The following is a 22221-nucleotide window of genomic DNA, read 5'->3' as shown; positions in this document are numbered from 1 at the left end:
TTTGCAAAACCAATCCATTTGGCAGTATAATTTGTGCAGCCAATCACATCTAAGGCCAATAAGAGTTCTTTTATAGGCAAATATCTTCTCCTGTGGGTAATTTCACACATGAATACAGCAATCGGGAGCTAAAAATGGATTTCTGCCATTATCTTTCATATGACAAACAGACACTTTCACTTGGTCTGATGAACTGATAGAAATCCTTGTTCACACAGATTTCCATTTTCTGCATTCCAGTAAAAAAGAGAGGCCATAATAGCCAAGCCAGAACTGGAACAGAGGGGCTTACTCTGTGGGAATGTTTAATTATAGGCTCAGTTACAACAAAGGCCATTCAATGGCTCATTTATGTCACCTTCCCATGCATCGTTCTTATTATCAGTAGTCAAAAAGACATTACATTTGTGTGGGAGGCACACTGAGCAGTGGCCTTCACTCCGTTTGGACTTTTGCATCATAAGACATCTACTTTCCCTCTGCGAAACACAGAGGTACATGCTGGGCTAGAGCAATTTTGTAAGAGACTGAATTTTAAAGCCAGGGAAAAATACTGAGTTTGTAGAAGTGGTAGTGTAGCAGCTCAACAGATCCCAGAGACTCCTGCCCCATTACAATGGAATCAAGGGGTGGAAATGGAAGTGTCATCATTTTCTATTAGCCCTGTTAGCCACTAGCAAAATTTTTGCTTCCTGTCACTGCAACCTTTGCTCTGTTGATCTTAAAATTTTAGGGTCAGAGAGAAGAACGCTTCTGCCAGAAGACAGAACAAAGATTCCATGCACTGAAAGTTAAGGCTGCCACCTGGCCATTTTGGGCTCCTCATGCTTCTGAAACAATAGGCAAAGAAGGGAGTTTCAGTTCTGGCTGCGTGGCTGAACTTAATTACCAAGGGGAAACTGGACGATTACTTTACCAGGGAAGTAAGGAAGAGCCTGTCTGGCATATAGGAGGAGATCCTTTAGGGCATCTCTTAGGATTATCATGACCTATGATAAAAGTCAATAGAAACTACAATAAATCAATCCAGGCAGTACTATTAGTGTCCCTGACCCTTCAGAAATGAAGGTTTGGAGTTACTCCACGAGGTAAATAACCATGACCAGGGAACTCAGAAACCATAGTGGAAGAACATACCAGCTGCAACCATGTGACCAGTTACAGAAATGAGGACAGTAATTGTCATAAATAGTTCTTCCTTGTTATGAACACACTTATGTGTGTGTATATATAGCAAATATATTTGTTTTCTTCCTACCCTTGTCTCTTTATTATATAACATAAGATAACATTATATAGCGTTGACTTTATATCATAATATTAAAGGATATGAAGGAAAAGAGTGAACATCATCATCTAAGGACTTTGCATCTGCTTGTAAGGCAAGGGTTAGTGTGTTTCCTAATTGTATGCAGGATAGTCATATCATGTTAGGCAAAAATACCACCTTATTATTATGTCTTTATTTAGATATTAAGTATTATTTAAAAGACATGTGTAATTGATGCCAAGTTGAAAAGGGATGGACTTGTGATGGTTAATTTAATGAGTCAACTTGGCTGGGACACAGTACCTAGGTATTGGACAAAACAGATGTTTCTGTGAATGTATTTTAAAAATGAGATTGACATTTAAGTCAGTAGACTTTGAGTAAAGCAGATTACCCTCCATAATGTGGGTGGGGTGAGCCTCACCCAATCAGTTGAAGGTCTTAAAAAAAAAGACTGAGGGCCCCCCAGGAAGAGGAAATTGTACCTCCAGATTGCCTTCAGACAACTCTTTCCTGGATTTCTATCCCGCTGGTCTTCCTTGTGGATTTTGGACTTGTCAGCCCTCAATGGCCTGAATCAATTCCTTAAAATCAATCAATCTCTCTTTCTCTCTGAACACACACACACACACACACACACACACATTCCTGTTGATTCTGTTTCTCTGCTAATATAATGACAATCTGTGACACTAAAGATCTTTGACTGTGATGTAAACTTGTAACAATTTCTTTCTGTGTAAGTTTTAGAAGTGCAATGTTTAATGATATTTTTCAGGGAATATCAGGTGGTGTTTCATGACATGAGCTCTAGAATCAAAATCATGGGATTTACATTCCTGTTTGCCTCTTCCTTGCTGTGTCTTGGACAAGTTCCCTACATCTCCAAGCCTCAGGCCACTCATCAGTTAACTAAGGACAATAATAGCACCTGCTATATGGAATCATTGTGAGCATCGAATGAGATGCAATATAAAACTCTTGGTATAGTGCTTGCCACATACTAAATGTTAAACAAATGTCAGTGATTGTTATCCTTACATCACAAAGAGTAAATTCTAAAGCCAAGATTGGTATAAAAATCTTCCTCAGATGCCTTTCTGAAAAGTTCACTACAAATCAATTTGAATTGCAAATGCATTTATGGAACTGGCTATTTAAAAAAAGAACAGAACAATCAACTCATCTGGAATAGAAGGCATTTTCGTCAGTGCAAATAATCAACCTCTGGCTTATAGACTCCGTGTTTGGACCTGTTTATTTCAAGATTTCTTTTCCTTCTTTCTTTCTTCTTCTCTTTTCTTTCTTTTTTTTTTTTTTTTTAAGAGACGAAGTCTTACTATGTTGCCCAAGCTGGAATGCAGTGGCTATTCACAAGTGAGATGATCACACACTATAGCCTCAAACTCTTGTTCTCAAGCAATCCTGCCTCAGCCTCCCAAGTGAGATATTTTTAATAATGCATAATTACATAAGTCACAGGAATCCTCATAATTTTCTATTCTGTTTACATTGTTTATCAATTTTGAGCAACTACTCTGCATTGGCATAAATCATGTTTGAGCACCCATGAGCATATATGAGTAACTCTAGCAATTCACTTTACTTCCTTCGTGTGGTAGGCTGAAAAACAGTCCACCAAAAGACATCCACATCTTAATCCCTGGAGCCTATACACATTACAATATTTGGAAAAAGAGTGTTTGCAGATGTGATTAAATTGAGTATCTTGAGATGAGAGATTATCCTTGATGCTATGGACTACATTGTGTCTCTCCAAAATTCATATGTTGAGGCCTAACCCCCAATATGGTTGTACTTGGAGACAGGGCCTTTAAGGAAGTAATTAAGGTTAAATGAAATCATAAGGGTGGGACCATGGTCCGATAGGATTGGTGTCCTTTTAAGTAGAGACACCAGAGAGCTTGCTCTCTCTTATTCTGTGAAAACAATATTCGGGAAAGCATAATGAATAACAACTCTAAATTAGGTATGATCATCTTAGCAAACAAAGCTACAGTCTACTGCTTCCGAAGTATTTTTGTATATATCATTTCATTTTTAAAACGCCAACCCCTCAGAGAAGCATAGAGTACCATGATAAGCATCTTGATGCTAAGGAAGGTGGAGGTGTGAGGAGGTTTAGTAGGTACTAGGAGGTTTAGCAGTGCACTTAGGTCTCAGATCTTGTAGTGACAGCTTACACAGTGCCCAAAGGCCTTGACCCTTGGCCCAATTCTCTTCCCTCTGTCCTAATTACTTTGTTAGCTGCATTACAAAGTAGTAATTCTTTTTGTTTCTTCCATTCCCTATACTCAAGCTTCTAAGGGCAATCTATCTTTCTTTTGCATAGGGGAAGGACTCAACTTTAATTCAACTTCTGTTGGAACACCCTTAATGGATTATTGATAAACTTGGAAGCTGTTCTTTTTCAATTTATAGCAATGAACAATCATCAGGAAATACTATCATGGCTGTGGGAAGGAGGAAACCCCTTGACAAAATGAAAAATGAGCTCCCTTGTATCAGTATTGGAATTCTATATTTCTTTTTCTTTCATGTACCTGGTGGTGGCAGGAAAGACAAAGAAATGAAATAAGTGGATGAGTAAGTTATTTGTAAAGAATATTATGAAATGGCAGCTGTCAAAAAAGAAATCATATTATGGGCTTAATGGTTTTTTTTTCCTAAATAAGCTGTTTGGTTCCTGATAAACAGTTGCTACCTTCTCGCAAATAGCCTTCAATATTCACCTTTAAATTCCAGAATATCATGGAGACGTATGGGCATTGGGCTCAGTTTTGGGTTATTCCATACTAAAACTTAACAATGTCATTATTATTGAATTTTCACAGTACTGTATAGTCCTTGAAATCCATGGGGTAATAGGAAAAAATGTAACTGAGACATTCAATAACATTGCTAGTTCCTTTTCCTTTCTAAAATTAAACTTTATACCTATTAATATTACAAAAATTAACTTGTCTAATGTCTTAAGACTTGAAAACAAAGTGAACTTTGAGTTATGCTATTATTATATAAACAAATTTTTGTCCTCAAAATCTAGAGGAGTTCCCTAAGTTTGACATTCATAAACCAATATATTCATAACCATCTATATGTGTCTATGTATTTTTGAGGAAAATGGGCATGGTGAGACATCATCAAGCTGTAAAAAGACCCGTAACTTGGAAAGGACTTCTTTGCTGTAAAATTAGCCTCTGTGTATACTGGTCTCTTTTCTCTGGACATATGATTCTGGGAAAAGTTAATTTGATAATATTATTGTTACTTCCTGAAATGGTTTCTCCTTGGGTGCACTATATGTATGAAATCAGTTTAGAATGCTCTCCCTGTCTCCCATGCTTTTCCTTCCCAAATAGTTCACTGTTCTTTATAAGCTATTGCTTTAACATTCCTTCTCTCACACATCTTAGCTCAGGGCTACTGGTTTGCATTGGTACCCACTCATTCCTTGTAAGTAATGAAAACCATAAACTATTAAACTGAAGATATTTCACAGCATTGTGTGTATGCTACAGATATCCTTATAATAAAACTAGTAGATACGGCCTTAGATGCCACCAAGAACTCAAAGAGGGGGCAGGTACTTCACTTAAAACTGGGTAGAAATAATTACAATTGGCTTTGAAAACAAGTTTGCACATTTGAAGTGCAAAGAAGTTTGTAACATTTTGTGTACAGCTTCAACCTTTAAGCAGCTTTATTAATGACACACTTTGTTGAGGAAATGTTTGTTTCCTGGTGCCAAAGACTAAAGAAAAGTTTGCAAGGACAGTTACAGTCTACATCAAGGGTCAGAAAACTAACAAATCTGGCATCTACCTGGTTTTGTGAATAAAGTTTTATTGGAACTCAGCCATGTCCATGGCAGTTGTGTAGTTGTGATGGAGACCATATGGCCTGCAAAGCCTAAAATATTTATAATCCACCCCTTCATGGAAAAGTTTGCTGACTGTTGGTCTACCAATATATCTGTATCTACAGCTACCAATATAGATGCCTAAACATTGTATGTGGTAATGACTAATTTCACAATTTAATGTGAGCTGATATGAAAAATTATTCTAAATATTAGCTATAATATTAAAATTTATTTTTTCTACAAATAAATTTCTTACCAAATGTTCAGCCTTTAATGTGAGTTCCATTCCTCCATACCCCCCTTACGCTGCTTATAGTTACGATGGTATTGAACTGATTTTCTGATTTCCATGTTCCCTTGAGATGTTCCCTAAGCAATCTATCAATTGAATCAAAGAATGAATCAAAACAGTGGCTCACTATTGTGTGGGATCTGAATTTTTGTTCTTCAGCTGGTTTCATCAACTTGAGACATAGAGTTGACACTGATCAAAAGCCTTCTGACTTCCAACGTGAAAATTTCTAGATAATGTTCAGCCTAGAAAGTGGAAGATTAAACTTCAATGTTTTCTGTGAAAATAAACCTTTCATTAAAAAAAAATTACCAAACACCTACTGTGCCATGCTCTGCAGTAAGCACCAGAGACACAATGCCCAGCAGGGAAGGAGCCCTACGAGGTCTCTGTCATCCTGGAACTTAGTCCTGACCTCCAACATAAAGCCAGTCCTTTCATTTAAAGATGGAATTAGTTGGAACACAAAGGAAACACCAGTACAATTCATAACTACGGAAACCTCCACAGAGCAATGGGACACAGCTACACCCCTGCACCTGGAATGTCTAGTTTCATGAGCATCCAGAAGGAACCGGGTGTGAAAGTGGTCACCAACATGTACATTCTAATTAAATTGAGTCACATTGCTAAAGCTTAGGCCTCACAGAATGGTTATAATGTATTTATTTAAAAAATAAAACTCTATTCTAAAATAATTCAAACGAGAAGGAAACTAGGCATATGACTGTAAGTTAGTACTTAGCAATCTAATGAGTGAAGAGTTCTTAAATATAAAAATAGTCAAAACAGAAACAACGAAAAACTTAGATTTTTTTGTTCATATTTGTCCATTAAAACTGACCATAAACCATTTTAATCTTCTAACCAGTGTCTGTTATAATTTTATCCATTTTCTCAATGGCAAAGATTCCTATTTAGAGTTCCTTCTTATTCAAGGGGATTGCTAGCTTTGTTTTCAAACTGAAAATAAGTTTATTGTTTTGTGATTATAAAAGTAAAAGTAACAAATATTCATATAGTGTTTTAGCAATACATAATTTATGCAATACTTAAAAGTGTGAAGAACATGAAATATAAGTATAGTCATCACTCAGTATCCATGGGGAATTGGTTCCAGAATCTTCCTTGGATACCAAAATCTGTAGATGCTCAAGTCCTTCATATAAAACGGTGTAGTATTTGCATATGACTTCCTGTATACTTTAAATCAGCTCTGGATTACATATAATACCCACTACAATATACTCACTACAATACAGATGCTACGTAAATAGTTGTTCTTTCGTAATCTTTCGGGAATAATGACAAGAAAAAAATGGTCGTATAAGGTTCAGTACAGATGTAATTTTTTCCCCTTAATTATTTTCAATCCACGGTTGGTTGAATCCGTGGATGTGGAACCCACGGATACAGAGGGCTGATTGTACTAACAATTCTACCAGCCTTAATAACAGCATTATTTGTTGAATATTCACTGTGCTGGATATTGCAGTAAATGATTTACATGTACTATTTCATTTATGCCTCACAATTAATCTTATGAGAGAGATACTATTATGACCCCCTTTGGGGGGAAAACCATAGCTTAGAGATGTAACTTTTGCACAAGGCTGTGTAACTGGTCGTTTCAGGGATTCTTAACCAGGGGTCCCTGTATAGAATTCATGGGGTCTGTGAGCCTGGATGAGAAACCTGGACCCTTATTTTCACTGACCTCTAACTGACATTTAGCAATTCTTCAATTGCAAATGTAGGCATTGAGCTTCAGTGGTATTAGAAGCACTTTAGCCTTTTCCACCAACATAAATCATACACAGTGTATATTTTTACTTTGCATTACAATCGCTGCAGATCTCTCCAAATATCTCTTATGCTAATCACTGCTTTGAAATGACAGTAGTTAATAGATCGGCTTCTAGATCTTGTGATTTGTATATTACTATATCATCACATTTTAAAATATTCTGATAATGTTATTTTAATATAGTTGGTTTTGCAATCCCATATATTTTATTTTAGACATTTTAAAACATTATTAAAACAGATCTCTAGGCTTCATCTGACTGCCAAACTGAGCCATGGCACAACAAATTTATGGACTCGTTGGTAGGAAGTGGAGCTGGAATTCACAGCTGGGCTGTAACAACTCATGACAACACTGCCATTCTGCCTGCCCTTGGAAACGTTTACATTTTCATAAACATCCTTTCAGATTTGTCTCTATGGACACAAATGCTTGCTTAAATGTTTATATATGGAAGTATGCATGTGACTATGCCAATAAAAGGTTTTATTGTTTGTTTCTTTGTTTTTGAGATAGGATCTCACGGTTTGCCTAGGCTGGTGTGCAGTGGTGTGATCATGGCTCACTGCAGCCTCGATCCCCCAGGCTGTAGTGATCCTCCCACCTCAGCATCCCGAGTATCTGGGACCACAGGTGCATGCCACCATGCCTGGCTAACTTAAAAAATATATATGTTTGTAGAGATGAGGTGTCCCTATGTTGCCCAGGCTGTTCTCAAACTCCTAGGCTCAAGCAATTTTCCCACCTTGGCCTCCCATTGTGCTGGCATTACAAGCATGAGCCACCATGCCCAGCCCAATAAAAGTATTTCTGAGTAAAGATGTCAGAGGAGAGCAGTGCTTAACGGAATGAACTCTAAAGTCAAAACCAGCCAAATTTTTGGTAGCAACCAAATAAGAAAAGGGGTTTAATCATATGGCATAAACTTTGAAATGTTAGTCAAGGGAGAGTCTAGGAGATTCCAGCATGACTCAGCATTGTTGCTAACCCAGCATTACCTACCAGAAGTCATTCAGAGGAAAGAAGTGGAGTTGGCTGACTCTGGAGATTAACAGAAAACTTTGCAATTCGGAGAGGACTTATTGAAGTGGTGTTTGGGTGAACTCAGGAAACAGTCAAGAAACGATTGTCAGGAATAGAAACCATTATGTACTTCCTAAGATTCTTGGGGAGGTAGAGAGTCACAGGGCTTGCCATTATCTGGGGATTTGTGGTGGACTAGAGGAGCAATTGAACTTCTCTAGTTCAAGGGGAAATAAGGTCACAAGGGGGTTATACTCCTGATAGTGGGATGGGTCATAGGTCAAGATGACCTATGAATGTAAAGACATTAGAGATGTTGTCAAAGAGAACCCTGAGATATAATACTTGTGAGCTCTATTTTTGAAAAGGAAGTCACACAACTCCTTAAATGATAAAATCCAGTGACTCACGATATTGAAAAAGGACTGGCTGTGTATTAGTCCATTTGCATTGCTATAAAGGAATATCTGAGACTGGATAATTTATAAATAAAAGTAGTTTATTTTGGCTTGTGGTTCTGTAGGCTGTATAAGCATGGCACCAGCATTTGCTTTGCGTCCGGTGGGGGCCTCAGGAAATTTACAATCTTGGCAGAAGTTGAAGGAGGTGCAGGCATGTCACATGATGAGAGAGGGAGCAAGAGAGCAGGGAGGAAGTCCCAGACTCTTTTAAACAACCAGATCTCATGTGAACTCACAGAGCATGCAGTCATTACCACGAAGATGGCACCAAGCCATTCACGAGGAATCCACCCTCATGACCCAAACACCTCCCACAAGGCCCCACCTCCAACATTGCAGATTACATTTCAACATGAGATTTTGAGGGAACAAACGTCCAAACCATATCAGGATGCAGTGCTCATATATATATGTATATGTATATATGTATATATATACACATATATATATATAAGTTCTGAGAAAAAAATGCAACTTAGGATAGAATTATCCTTTGAATTTAAAGAGTAGACATGTTTTCAAAGAAGTAAAGACTTAGGAATGCAACCCCTGTGAACATTTCCCGGTAGACTCACTGCTAACCCAACAGCACTTCCGCAGTGAATCAAGACACTTGATGACCACCTACTTTCGCATGATAGGGAACATATTCTCTACAAATGGTCAAATTGCACTGTGCACAGCCTGTACAACCATACATAGCTGTATTGCCTCTTGACAATACCAGTAGTGATGAAATCCAGCCTCCTAAGGGATTAATCAAAATAAATTCAGAAAAGAAGAACCTATATTTCAGAGACTGGTGGTACAGCAAATGTAGTAAGTGTGGAAATATGGTTTAAAAACCATAGGGGTTATATTTACAGAAGTTAACTATTAAAATATTGATAATATAAAAACAGTACAGTAAAAGTCAGGAAATGAGGGAGGACAATGTTAATCATCTTTCATGGAAGAGAGTAAATCACAACTCTTAACACTTTAAATATAGAGTTGAAAAAAAGTCTTCAGTCCTTGGTGGCCCCTAGAGATGTGTAGAGTAATGGTTCTGCTTCAGCCTTTAATGTTCGAGCCAATCTTTGTTTTACATCTTAACAAACTGATACTCTGATTTCTATGAGTTTGGTTTATTAATATTCTGGTCCATGGAAGATGGATCCACACAGGTCTGCTGACAAAATTAGGAGACTGAATGGGCAAGATTGTTGCCATTCAATCTTGTGAATATGACTGAATGGCCGGGCTGTTCATTTTGGTGACAAACACATCCCAGGCATTGTCCTGGGAGACAACTAGCTGTTTTTTTCCTAGTTATGCCCCAATCCAATCACAATCCTTTCCATTTGAAACTTCTGCAGTACCTCTAGCCCGTTCAATCTTTCCTCACAGCTTATCGTGATGATGTGAGCTCAAAATATTTGTTTTGTGATTTGGAGTTCATGAATAGATTTATGTACAAGGAACTTTGGCTTCTGGCTATAATTCTGGGCTCGCCTCACCATTTATTCCCAACTTCTCTAATCCTTCTCATATTTCTGGGAAATGGAAATTGCTAGAGTAGCAGAGACCAGCTACTTGTTCACTAAACCCATTTTCTTTTCTTCCTGCATAGCTTGACTACATTTTCCAGCCTCCCTTGCAATTATTAGGTGTGGCCATGTGACTGAGTTTTGGGCAAGAGAATGGGAGGGGCTATAGACACACCACTCTAAACACAGCCATGAAAGTCTCCAGGCTGTCTAAGAAGGAGTCTTACAGAGGACTCCAAGTGCCTAGCCCAGGCATGGGCAGACTTCTTAAGGAGCTAGACCGTAGTAAGTATTTTGGGTTTATGGGTCATATACTCTGTCACAACTACTCAACACTGTCATTGTAGCACAAAAGCAGCCATGGATAATATGTGAAGAAATGGGCATGGCTCTGCTCCAATAGAACTTTATTTACTAAAATAGGGGGTGGCTCACAGGTTAGGGTTTTCTGACTCCTGCACTAGAGGATGGCAGAGCCACAAAATGGAAGGCACCTGGGTTCCTGAATGGCTGCATGGAAATGCATCCCTTCCCCACTGCTAGAAGCTAGCAACACTTACCCTAACTTATTCAGCAAGACGAAGCCTCAAAACGGGCTGTACTGTTACAGTGCAGGGGAAAGCCAAGTCAAACGCTCATTGCTCTTTCACTTTGGTATTCCATGTGTAATGCTTTGAGCTTCAGAGATGCCAGTTTCCCTAATTCTTTTCTCACTAGCAATACTTTAAAAAGTATTGTACAGTCACAAAAGGCTAAGTATTAATTTTTAAATCTCCTATTTCTAATTACATTTGGGCACTATGAGCTTAACATCGATAGCCTTTTAAGATGTCATTTTTACATACAAGAAACCTAACGGGCTTATGAGGGCATTTTAAAAAATAAGAAGTGAAGTATTGCTTTTATTATGCTCATCAGCTGCTGCAGGTTGAGGCTGCCTGCCCTAGTTTTCAAGTGCAGTGACATTACTGCGATTGCTCACTGCCACAGAGGATCAACAGGGTTGCTTGGCTCAGGATTCTGATTCATGTCTAATGAAAGATCCCACTCTTAATGAAAGTTTCCAGTCTCTGTAAACTCTCTGGCATTGGGACTCAGATGTTAAGGATAGTTGAAATTGCTGTCTACTAAAGTTTTAGTGTTTTGGAACCTTATCCTTTGCATTAATCTGCCTGGTGATTTTTGGTGTTTCTATCATCTTCACTTATAAATAAAAAGTTATGCACCAAAACAGTAGCTGGCACATAACAGGTACAGAATAAATAAATATTGTCTGGATATCATTCTTTTAAATTTAATACATAATAATATATTATTATAATGACCTCAGTTCCAGAGTTATTTAACTTTGCTTGCCAAATCTCTTATAACAACCACCACAACAAAACAGTAAGAGAAGCCGGCACATGTGGGATATAATTTTAGGAGCTGACGGGGAGGGTCAGGGTGGACCGTGGAGCTCTACACCTGTCCTCATAGGATGTCACCTGGATTGCCAGCACAGGCTGCTGACATTTAAAAACTTTTCTGATTATTTTGTAACTCAAAGCAATTATTTAAAAATTACCTGGTATAAATATGAGACTAAGACATACAGAATGTTTTCTAATGAAAACATGCACATGAAATCCTACAAAATTCACATTAATCACATTACCCAGAATAGTTGGAGTTGCCTTTTGGATAAATGATTTTGAAATCTCTCTCTTTTTTTTTAAGTAATTATTTGTATGATAAAAACACTTTCCTGATGCAAGAATAGTTTTGTGGAGCCCATACCTTCCTAAGATATTCTTCAAATAGGATGATCTGTGGCTTCAGGCTGTTCCACATGGAGAGCCATATAAACCAATGGCCCAAGTGAAGTGTTTAAAGGGGACTTGGAGAGTACTTATGATGTTAATTTTTGTCTATTAGTTTCTAGTTTGTTTTAATAAAGTTACAAAAATAATATGTTCTCATGAAATTACTCTCAACTTTATTACAACAATTTTGTGGCAATATTAAGCCTTGACATGTTAATACTAAATGCGTGAAATAAGCCATCGTCATTTAAATGTCAGGCAAAAAGGAATTTTCTGTATATTTCGTGTCAGCTGCTATTTTCCTGAAGAATGTTCAGCACACGACGGCATACAGTGAAAGAACTGTTTGGTATTTAACAACCCTCAGATGTTTTGTATTTCTGGTTGTCACCTAAAAATTCTATGGTAAGCAACAAAGGAATCAAAGAATTCAGTGGAAAATGACTAATACAATGTTTTCTACATTTTTATGCATGAGACCCCAGGCTTGCCTTTTCAAACAGGAAAAAAGTTGGAGAGAACGCATACAAAATTGTTAAGCACTACATCTAGTTACAAAATCGTAAAATAAGGTTAATAGTCCAAAAATGTAATGAGATAGGAATTACTAATCCTGAAACATATGTTTAAGCAGAGAACTGTATCACTGCTGGTCACCTTTTATACATTATTTAACTTAATCCCCTCTAAAGCTCCATAAGGCAAATCTCATCACCTTAAAGTTTGGAGAGAATAAGTAACTGGCCCAAATAACTTAAAGCATACACAGAAGCCGGTTTAAATCTAGGCTCCTTGGACTCTGAAGTCCATGCTGTTTTGGCCACACCATGCTGCTTAATTCACACTTTATGTGGCAGAGGTTGAAATAGTTTTCCCACTCCAATTTATTCTCTCTCCACATGACTTAGTGTTTTCTTTATTAAAATCACATGCTAGCAAGATACCTGAACTACTTTAAAAATCAGTTGGGAAATTCAACAGAGCATAGTGTCTGTAGGCAGAGAATGTGTCATCATTGCCCAGACAGTTTCTGAACCACATGTCCACACATCCCAGCTGGCCTGGCTTCTAGTCAGTATACTAGTATTGTCCTGGTAGAATTATTACTAGTCCCATTGGGGTAGGCAAAATGATAATCCCCCAAAGATGTTCACACCCTAATCCCTGAAACCTGTGAATATATTACTTTATGAGGTAAGAGGGACTTGGCAGAGGTGGATTTTGAGGTGAGGATATTATCCTGAATTATCTGGGTGAGCTGAGTGTAATAGCAGGTCCAAAAGAGGGAAGCAGGCATGGCAGAGTCTGATTTGAAGATGCCATTCTGCTGGCTTTGAAGATGGAGGAAGGGGCCATGAACCAAGAAATGCAGGTGGCCTCTAGAAGCTGGAAAGGGTAAGGAAATGGATTCTCCCCTAGAGCCTCCAGAACCAACATACCTCTGCTAATACTTGATTTTAGCCCAAGTAGGCTTCTGACTTCCAGAACTGTAAGATAGTAAATTTGGGTTATTTTTTAAGCCACTAAATTTGTGGTAATTTGTTACAGCAGCAATAGGAAACTAACACCCTTTCAATTTCAACAGTGTCTTGTTTGTACAATACTTATAAGATGATAGACCTCAGACCAAGCTCTGACCTTGAAAAGCCAGCACACCCTCCAATGGAAAAGCCTCATATCAGTCTCTTCCTGGGCTTGGTTTCGGGGGTCTCTGAGGCCCAGTCAAGCTCATTTCCTGTGCTTTCTGTGGATGGCTATAGATTTACTGCTCTGGATTCAATAATGTTGTCAGGTAATAAAGAATAGAAATACGTAAGCACTTCTCAAAGTCTTGTAAGATTTAGAGTTTGCAGAAGCACTATGCCTTTCAGATAGATGAATTTAGAATTAGGTCATTTGCTTCCCGGGAACATGGGGTTTTACTGTCCAGTCAGCACAGCAGTCAGCGCAAGAGGCAGAGCTGTTGCAGACAGCGGAATGATGGGAGGGAAAAGGAATGGATTTTTTCCAAGAGTGGAAAGTGAAAAAAAAAAACACCCAAATAATCAATGTTAGGCAGGCGAGCTTCATTTAGTTATTTAGTTCTGCGTGGATAAGCAACATCTGTGAAAAACTAGCCCTCCCCTCCAACATGCAGATATTTATAACCAGACCAGAAAGCTGCTTAAAAACATCATCATTAAGTTAAAGAATAATCTGTAATTGTAGACCATAATGAAACCAAGTGAGCTCTCGGAGGTTACTAGGTCACTGGTCCAATCCTCAGCACAGAAGTTGAGGCCCCTCGGTACTCTCTCACATCAGTGTCTGCTTCCTCTAGCCATGGAAACTCCTGCTTCCCAAGACATTCTATTGCACTTTCAGCTACTTGTTAACAATGTGTCTTTATATTTAGCAATAAGCTCGCAACCTTCACCCTTTGGTCCAAGTTCTACCTGCTTGCAGCCATGTACAGTAAGTCTGAACCAGGGGTCTAACCCTGGCTGCATCCTGGAACACCTGGGGAGCCTTTAAACCTCTGATGCTTGGGTGCTTAGAATCGGTGAGAGGGAGACCCAAGCATCAGTCTTTTATTTATTTATTTATTATTTAGTTTTTGAGACGGAGTCTCACTCTGTCGCCCAGGCTGGAGTGCAGTGGCGTGCTCTCAGCTCACTGCAACCTCCGCCTCCCGGGTTCAAGCAATTCCCCTGCCTCAGCCTTCCCACTAGCTGGGATTACAGGCCCCTGCCACCATGCCCAGCTAATTTTTGTATTTTTAGTAGAGATGGAGTTTCACAGTGTTGGCCAGGCTGGTCTTGAACTCCTGACCTTAGGTGATCCACCTGCCTCGGCCTCCCAAAGTGCTGGGATTTCAGGCGTGTGCCACCACGCCCAGCCACATCAGTATTTTTTAAACTCTTCAGTTTAAGCTTGCTGACTAAACCCTTTTCCACACAACATTTCATTTAGTTTAAAGATGCCTCTCCTGAAGGCTGTGATTTCCAACTATCCCTTTAGAGCAATGCCAGGCAATTAGCAGTTATTACTCACAGCCCAGGAGAGGAGATGTATATGGAAGCCACCAGGGAATGCCTGGCAGCTCAAAGGCAGCGGCGGCATTTACTTGGTTCCTTTCATGTTTATACAGGTTTAACCAAATAGATAAATTTAAAGTGTGATCAAAATTTAAAACTTTAGTGTTTTAAAAGACATTAGCAAGAAAGTAAAAAGACAATCACAGAATGGGAAAAATATTTGCAAACCATATATCTGATAAGAGTCTGGTATCCAGAATATCTGAAGAACTATTACAGCCCAATAATAAAAAGACAAGTGACCAATTTAAAAATGGGAAAGGATTTAAATACTTTTTCCCCAAAATAGACTTTTTTTCATGTATCTTCCCAAAGATATTATATATATACACACAGCTTTTCCCAGTTATTATATATATATATGTGTGTGTATATTATATATATATACATATATATATATATATATGATACAGCTGCTTCTCCCACTCCCATACCATCACCATAACCATTTTTGAATGTTACAAAATTTACCAAGATTTTTGCATTGGCCATAATTTGCTCATAATGATAAAAGTAACTTCAATAAATGTTATTTAAAAGTCAATTTTCTGGCTGGGCATGGTGGCTCATGTCTGTAATCCCAGCACTTTGGGATGCCAAGGTGGGCGGATCATGAGATCAGGAGTTCGAGACCAGGCTGGCCAACATAGTGAAACCCTGTCTCTACTAAAAGTACAAAAATTAGCCGGGCATGGTGGCGCCTGTAGTCCCAGTAGGCGCTGCCTGTAGTCCCAGCTACTTGGGAGGCTGAGGCAGGAGAATCGCTTGAACCTGGTAGGTGGAGGTTGTGGTGAGCTGATATCGTGCCACTGCATTCCAGCCTGGGCAACAGAGTGAGACTTTGTCTCAAAAAAAAAAAAAAAGGTCGATTTTCTGAGATAGCCCATGTGGCTGTGGTGGGAAACCTGGGGTCCTCTTAGTGCTACCCTTCTCCCTGTACTGGCTCTCCACCTGCAGATCCCAAGGCCAATGTTAGAGACAAGGAAGTAGGGCCCTGAGGATGAAACATGAATTTTCCAAAACATGACTACTTGATTTTAAATTCAAGCATTGCCTGGAAGAGCCTTTTAGAGACTTTTTAAGGCAAATAATTTTTTTTTTTAATTTTTGGATTTAAATTAATTGAGTATTTTGCTTATTTCTTTGCAGATACTAAATATGATTGTTCATAAAGCAACTGGAAAACAATACAAGGTAGTGTTTATTCAGGAGCTAAGTGGTGTGGTATCAATTAAGTACAATGAGAATGAAGGGAAAGAAGAAATATAGCATATGTCTATGTCCTAACATTGGTTGTCATGATATCAACATGGCTTTGCATGTACTGCTTCTGTGTAGGGCTCCTGTTTGGTCAGTAGAATTCTCTAATTATTTTAAAGATTTCTGTTTCAAATTAGAAATAAAAAAGTCAATTTTGTATATTTACATATAAATTATTTTGAAAAAAAAAACACTGAAATATTGGATGTGAATAAAAACTTAGAAGCTAATTTTCCAGATTATTTCTATTAGCTAAAAATAGATAACACCTGAAATCAATAATTAAGGATTGTTAAATCAGTGGTTCTCAATATTTAGCAATGTGTGGAGAAATTTTTGATTCTCACTACTGGGTGGACGCCATTGGCAACTGGTAGATCAAGGCCAGGGATAAAGCAAAGGACAGGCCCCCACAACAAACAATTGTCTTGTCTAAAATATCAACATCGCCATGGTTAAGGAACCCTGGGTTAAAAAAATGGAAGTATAACCATTTTGTGGCATGCTGTATAGCCATTAAAATAATATTACAGATTAGTGACTCCCAATTCTGGCTGTATATTAGCATATATGATGAATAATCTGAAGAGCTTTTAAAAAATCTGCTCCCAATTAATCAGGATCTTGCTTTCTTGGGTAGAACCTAGGCATGATTATGTTTTATATTTTTTTCCATGTGATTGTAAGGTACGGCCAGAGTTGAGAAACACAAATTTAGACTTATATAATATAGAGACATTAAACGATACGGAAACATATACATGTTAAGTTTAAATAAATCATATGACAAAACCATGGATAGTATAACTAAATTTTTATTAAAAATATATAAACTGTAAAATATATATGCACTGTAAAAATATACATCCACTGTAAAATGGTACCAATGCACAAGAGCACTTATCTGCATTTTCCAACTTTCTTACAATGGATATATATTGCTTTGTAATAAAAGACAATAGATGACTCTGTAAAATAGTTTGGCAGTTTCTTATAAAAACTAAACATGTTATCATACAATCCAGCAGTTGTACTCTTGGGCGTTTATCTCTGAGAAATAAAAACTCCTGTTTATACTAAAACCTGTACATGAATGTTCATAGCAGATTTATTTATAATAGTCAAAAGTAGAGATACCCAGATGTCCTTCACCAGGTGACTGGTTAAATAAACTGTGGCATATCCACACCATGGACAACTTCTGAGTGATAAAAAAGATAAACTACTGATGTATGCAACAACCTGAGTGAATCTTCAGAGAATTATGCTGAGTGGAAAAACTCAATCCCTAAGGGTAACATACTGTGTAATTCCATTTATATAACATTTTGAAATGACATATTTATAGGAATGGAGAACAAATTAGTGATTTTGAGGAGCTGGGGGTGGGTGAGGGAAGTAGGTGTGGTTATAAAGGACAGCATGAGCAATTCCTGTGCTGATGGAAATGTTCTGGATGTTGAATGTATCAGTGTTAACATCCTAGTATTGTACTACAGTTTTGTGGGGTTTTTTTGTACTGCAGTTTGGCAAGATGTGATCACTAGGGGTGAGTGACTAGGTGAAGAGTGTAAACCAAGAATAAAATTCTAAGGCCCCCCCATCTGAATGAACCCTCCCTCTCAGCCAAAGGCATTCCAAAGTTAACCTGAAAAGCTAGTTCGGGGCATGATGGGAAGGGAGAGTTGGGCATGCCTCACTATACTCTCCTTCCTTTTGGAATTCAGGAAGAGCCAACTGGCATTAACATCAACACAGACCTTAAATATGATAAGAAATATTTACAATCTATTCTCTCTGAAGCCTGCTACTTGGAGGCTTCATCTGCATGATAAAACCCCAGTCTTAACAACCCCTTATGGTAAACAAGACATTCCTTCCTATTGATAACTCTTTCAACCAACTGCTGATCAGAAAATGTTTAAATCTAACCTGTGACCTGGAAGACTCTGCTTTGAGTTGTCTGGCCTTTCCAGATCAAATCAATGTAAATCTTACATATATTGATTGATGTATTATGTCTCCCTAAAATGTATAAAAAGCAAGCTGTTCCCCAGCCTCCTTGGGCACATATTGTCACCATATCCTGAGGCTGTGTCACAGGTGCACCCTTAACCTTGCCAAAATAAACTTTCCAAATTGATTGAGACCTATCTCAGATACTTGGGCTCACAGGGGTTAACTGGGCTTTCTCTATTATTTCTTAAAAGTGCATGTGAATCTACAATTATATTCAAAGTTTAATTTTAAAAAAGGCAATAGAAATAAATTTTAACTAGAAGAAATGACTACTATGTTGGATCGATCCCTGCTTTAAGAAAATGTATCTGTCAAATAGTAACAAAATGTATGTGTATTTTGCCATACCAAAAAAAAAAACCCCAAATCATTGCTGTATGAAATAAAAATATCCATTACAATTCTAAATTAGTGAATACAGTAATTTAATTTTCAGATAACACAGCCTCCCTTCTGATGGCATAATGAGGGGTTACTACATGGTTTCCTCTTCAGCAAAGTTACTTATCCTCAATGAGTAGTAACATACAAATGATAGGAGGAGAGGATGGATTGCAGAGAATTAGCATATCAGCCCTCTCATTTTCTGATGCTTGTAAATTTGAGGAACCCCGGGTTTAACCCCACATCAGTGGAAGTGTGGGAAAGGACAGACTTAGATAGGAACAGGCACTGTTCGAGTACACTCTTATCAAGGACAGTGGTTCTCAAACTCAGAGGGCACCAGACTGCCAGGGGGAACCTGTTACCAACTAGACTTCCCCAGACACATCTCCAGATATTGACTCAGTGGCTTAGGGGTGTGGCCCACAAATCTGCATTTTTATCAAGCACCTCAGTGAAACCAGACTTTCAGGAACACTGCTCTCAGGCATGCTGGGAGCTGACCTGGGTCCGAACCACCCAAGCAGTGACTGCAGTCCTCAGCAGAACAATAGATTTTGGTTATCTTCCCTTAAGGAAGATTAAAGGGATTCTTCTAGTTCAGAGCTTATAAAGCAAATTACAAGATTAATTGCTAAGAACTGAGTTCACACCAAGTAATGGACTAGATGTTGATGCTTAACTGAAGAGGAGAGAAGAATATTGGTGGCCACTTTGCTGTGAGGATGAACCCATAGCCAGGTGTTCCCCAGAGCTCTGGAAAATGACTGGGTGTGTGAGGAGGGGGATTTTGAAAGAAGCTGATCTTCCCAGCACTGGTTAGGAGCAGCACGAGAGGAATATATTGTGATCCTGCTTTTTACCCTTATGAGGACCAAGGTAGCTTGGGAAGCAGCTTGTTCCATACAGACAAAACAAATTGCAAACAATAAACATTGCCCAGTCCTAGATACTTTCTTTAAGCTCTTGGTTTTGCCACTGTATTGGGCAAAAGGCTCCATATAAAATAGGAACTTGTTGGGGGAATGGAGAGATGATAGCTAGAGGGTACAAACTTTCAGTTATGAAATGAGTAAGTTCTGGAGACCTAACATACAGCATGGTGATGATAGTTAGTGGTAACCTGTACTTGAAATTTGCCAAGAAAGTAGATCTTAAGTATTCTCACCACACACACACACACACAAACACACACACAAACACACACACACACACACACACACAGAAAAAAGGTAACTATGTGAGGCGATGGATATAATTAGCTTGATTGTGGTGAACATTTCACAATGTATACATACATCAAAAAATCATGTTGTACATCTTAAATACTGCATATAGTACAATTTTTAGTCTTCAGTTATACCTCAATAAAGCTGGAGGAAAAATAGGAACTTTATTCTTGTCTGCTGTCACAGCCACTTTCTCAACTTGTACCATCTCTCAGATCTGTTTCTGATCCTCCCAGCTACTAACTAGCTTCGTTTGTAACCTCTTTTTCACCCGTGTCTGCCCTTCTGCATCGGTTTCTTGGCTATGACTTTTGCTTCTCTCAGTAGTAATCCTGATTATTCACTTCAGCTGCTTTGCCCTGGTCATATCAAGTACATGCTCTTTTTAGCTTATTGTTGCTCCAGGAACGTCTACACCCAGTTTCATCTGGATGAAGATGCTCTGCCCACCAAGGTGCCCCATCATCTGGCCCCCCCTGAGTGCTGCAGATGGTGGCTGTAATACCACTGGTGAGGAACTTGGCTAGAAGTGGCCGGAGTAGTGTCTCTTTTCTTCTGCCTCTTCTTCTTTTAGCTGTCCAAGTTTGGTCTTATCTGCTTGGACATTCCATATTTGGCCTGTTTCACACTGGGTCATAGTCCCTGTTGACTCTTGTCTTATAGGACTTGTTAAGGAATGGCAAGTGGTATCTTCTCACATGTCAATTCTAATTGATTGTTATTGGCAGCAGCGAGTGTGGTGTTAAAAGGAGTAGGATCTGACCTCAGTGTGCCATGATCAGTCATGCCTCCCTATGGTAAAGATGCGGGTAGAGTTTTGCATTCTGAGAGGCTGACATCTTTGGACTGGACAGTTTCTTCTTTTCTTCAGGGCTGATGCATTCACTGCAAGTGCCTCACATGATCTCTTTACATTCCTTTACTCAAACCCCAATATTTCAGTAAAAAAACTATTTCTAGTGCATTAGCATTTTCCATTCATATTTGCTATAAAAATATCTGCAAAGCAGAAACTGCAGGAATTGTGTCTTTTCTCCAAAGAGAACATACTCTGCCAAGGCCTTTTGCAGAATCCATTTTGCAGCTGTAGTCTGGGAATTGTACAACTCTTCCTAGGTTCATATTGGAAAAAGAGTAGCTTCTGGGCTGAATGCTATCAGGAAAACTGTCCCCAGTATTCAAAAGCTCTTTCCTTTATGGCTGTTTCTTATCTTTTACTATCAATTGTCCATAGTTACTGATCTCATAGGACAAAATGTCTCTGTCTTATAGTTGAAATGTGAATACCCAAATCATTGAGGTTAGCACACCCAGTTACATTCCTATTCCCTACACAAAATCAGGGCATTTCACATCCAGGCATTCCTACCCATGTTCATTGTTTCCTACAAAGTATCATCTTCACAAAAGAGCACTCACTCAACTTACCTTGTAGTGGAAGAGAAACAATCCACAGAACAGGCTGTACAAGTCTGCTGTGAGCAGAGAGAGGTTGACTGAAGTGGCACTGGTTTTCTTTATGACGACTGGCATAAAGCTGTAGAGTCCAAACATGCAGGCACTAAAGCCAACATAGAGCAGTCCTGGGGGAAGAGTAAAGAGAAGGCAGCGTCAGGGCCTCCTCCAGGGCATCTTCAGCATCCACAGCAGGAAAGAAGGGGAAGAGTGCACACCACTTGTCACTCACACAAGGCAGTTTCTCTTTCCCCCTATTCACTGATGTTTATTATTGGATAACACAGTAAAAAAAAAAAAAGATAAAAAAATAAAAATTTAAGTGTGAAAAATGAACTTTCTCCTTCTTATTGCATTGCTGACATTTTGCTTCTTCTGGGAAGGAGTGCCTCTTAGTGGCGATAGTCAGAACACAATCAAGGTTTTTGAATTCTCCCAATTGTGCTGTAATCAGTTTTTGCTACTCATCTATTTCTAAACTTTTTTTTTTACCTCTTAGTTTTTAATTTGAGTAATAGCAACAAAACTTCTTGGTGCTACTCATCTATTTTTAAACTTTTTTTTACCTCTTAATTTTTAATTTCAGTAATAGCAACAAAACTGCTTGCTATCATGTATTGCCCACAATGATGAATAACTACGTAGTCTTTAAAGTTAAAGAGCTTGCATGTCAAAGAGACCCGGACTTAGAATACTGAATTGGAATCTTGACTGTGTGGCCTTG

General features: G+C 38.5%; 1 protein-coding gene across 2 annotated transcripts in view; it reads right to left on the bottom strand.

Moving 5' to 3' along the window:
- SLC35F1 (solute carrier family 35 member F1) overlaps window positions 1-22221 on the bottom strand; it is a 415309-nt gene that overhangs the window by 10641 nt on the left and 382447 nt on the right. Inside the window, exons 7-8 of one of the 2 annotated variants that reach the window (XM_063666534.1) lie at window positions 21471-21625; window positions 5579-5693 (exon numbers count right to left, since the gene is read on the bottom strand). In XM_063666534.1, the coding sequence (XP_063522604.1) occupies window positions 5604-5693; window positions 21471-21625 (245 nt within the window). In that variant the 3' untranslated portion in view covers window positions 5579-5603. Of the gene's footprint in view, window positions 1-5578; window positions 5694-21470; window positions 21626-22221 lie in introns of those variants that run through there. The other variant, XM_054493075.2, reaches the window with a different exon arrangement.

The sequence above is a fragment of the Pongo pygmaeus genome, chromosome 5 (genome assembly GCF_028885625.2).
Source record: "Pongo pygmaeus isolate AG05252 chromosome 5, NHGRI_mPonPyg2-v2.0_pri, whole genome shotgun sequence".
NCBI lineage: Eukaryota > Metazoa > Chordata > Mammalia > Primates > Hominidae > Pongo > Pongo pygmaeus.
This window is presented reverse-complemented; position numbering and strand designations above follow the sequence as displayed.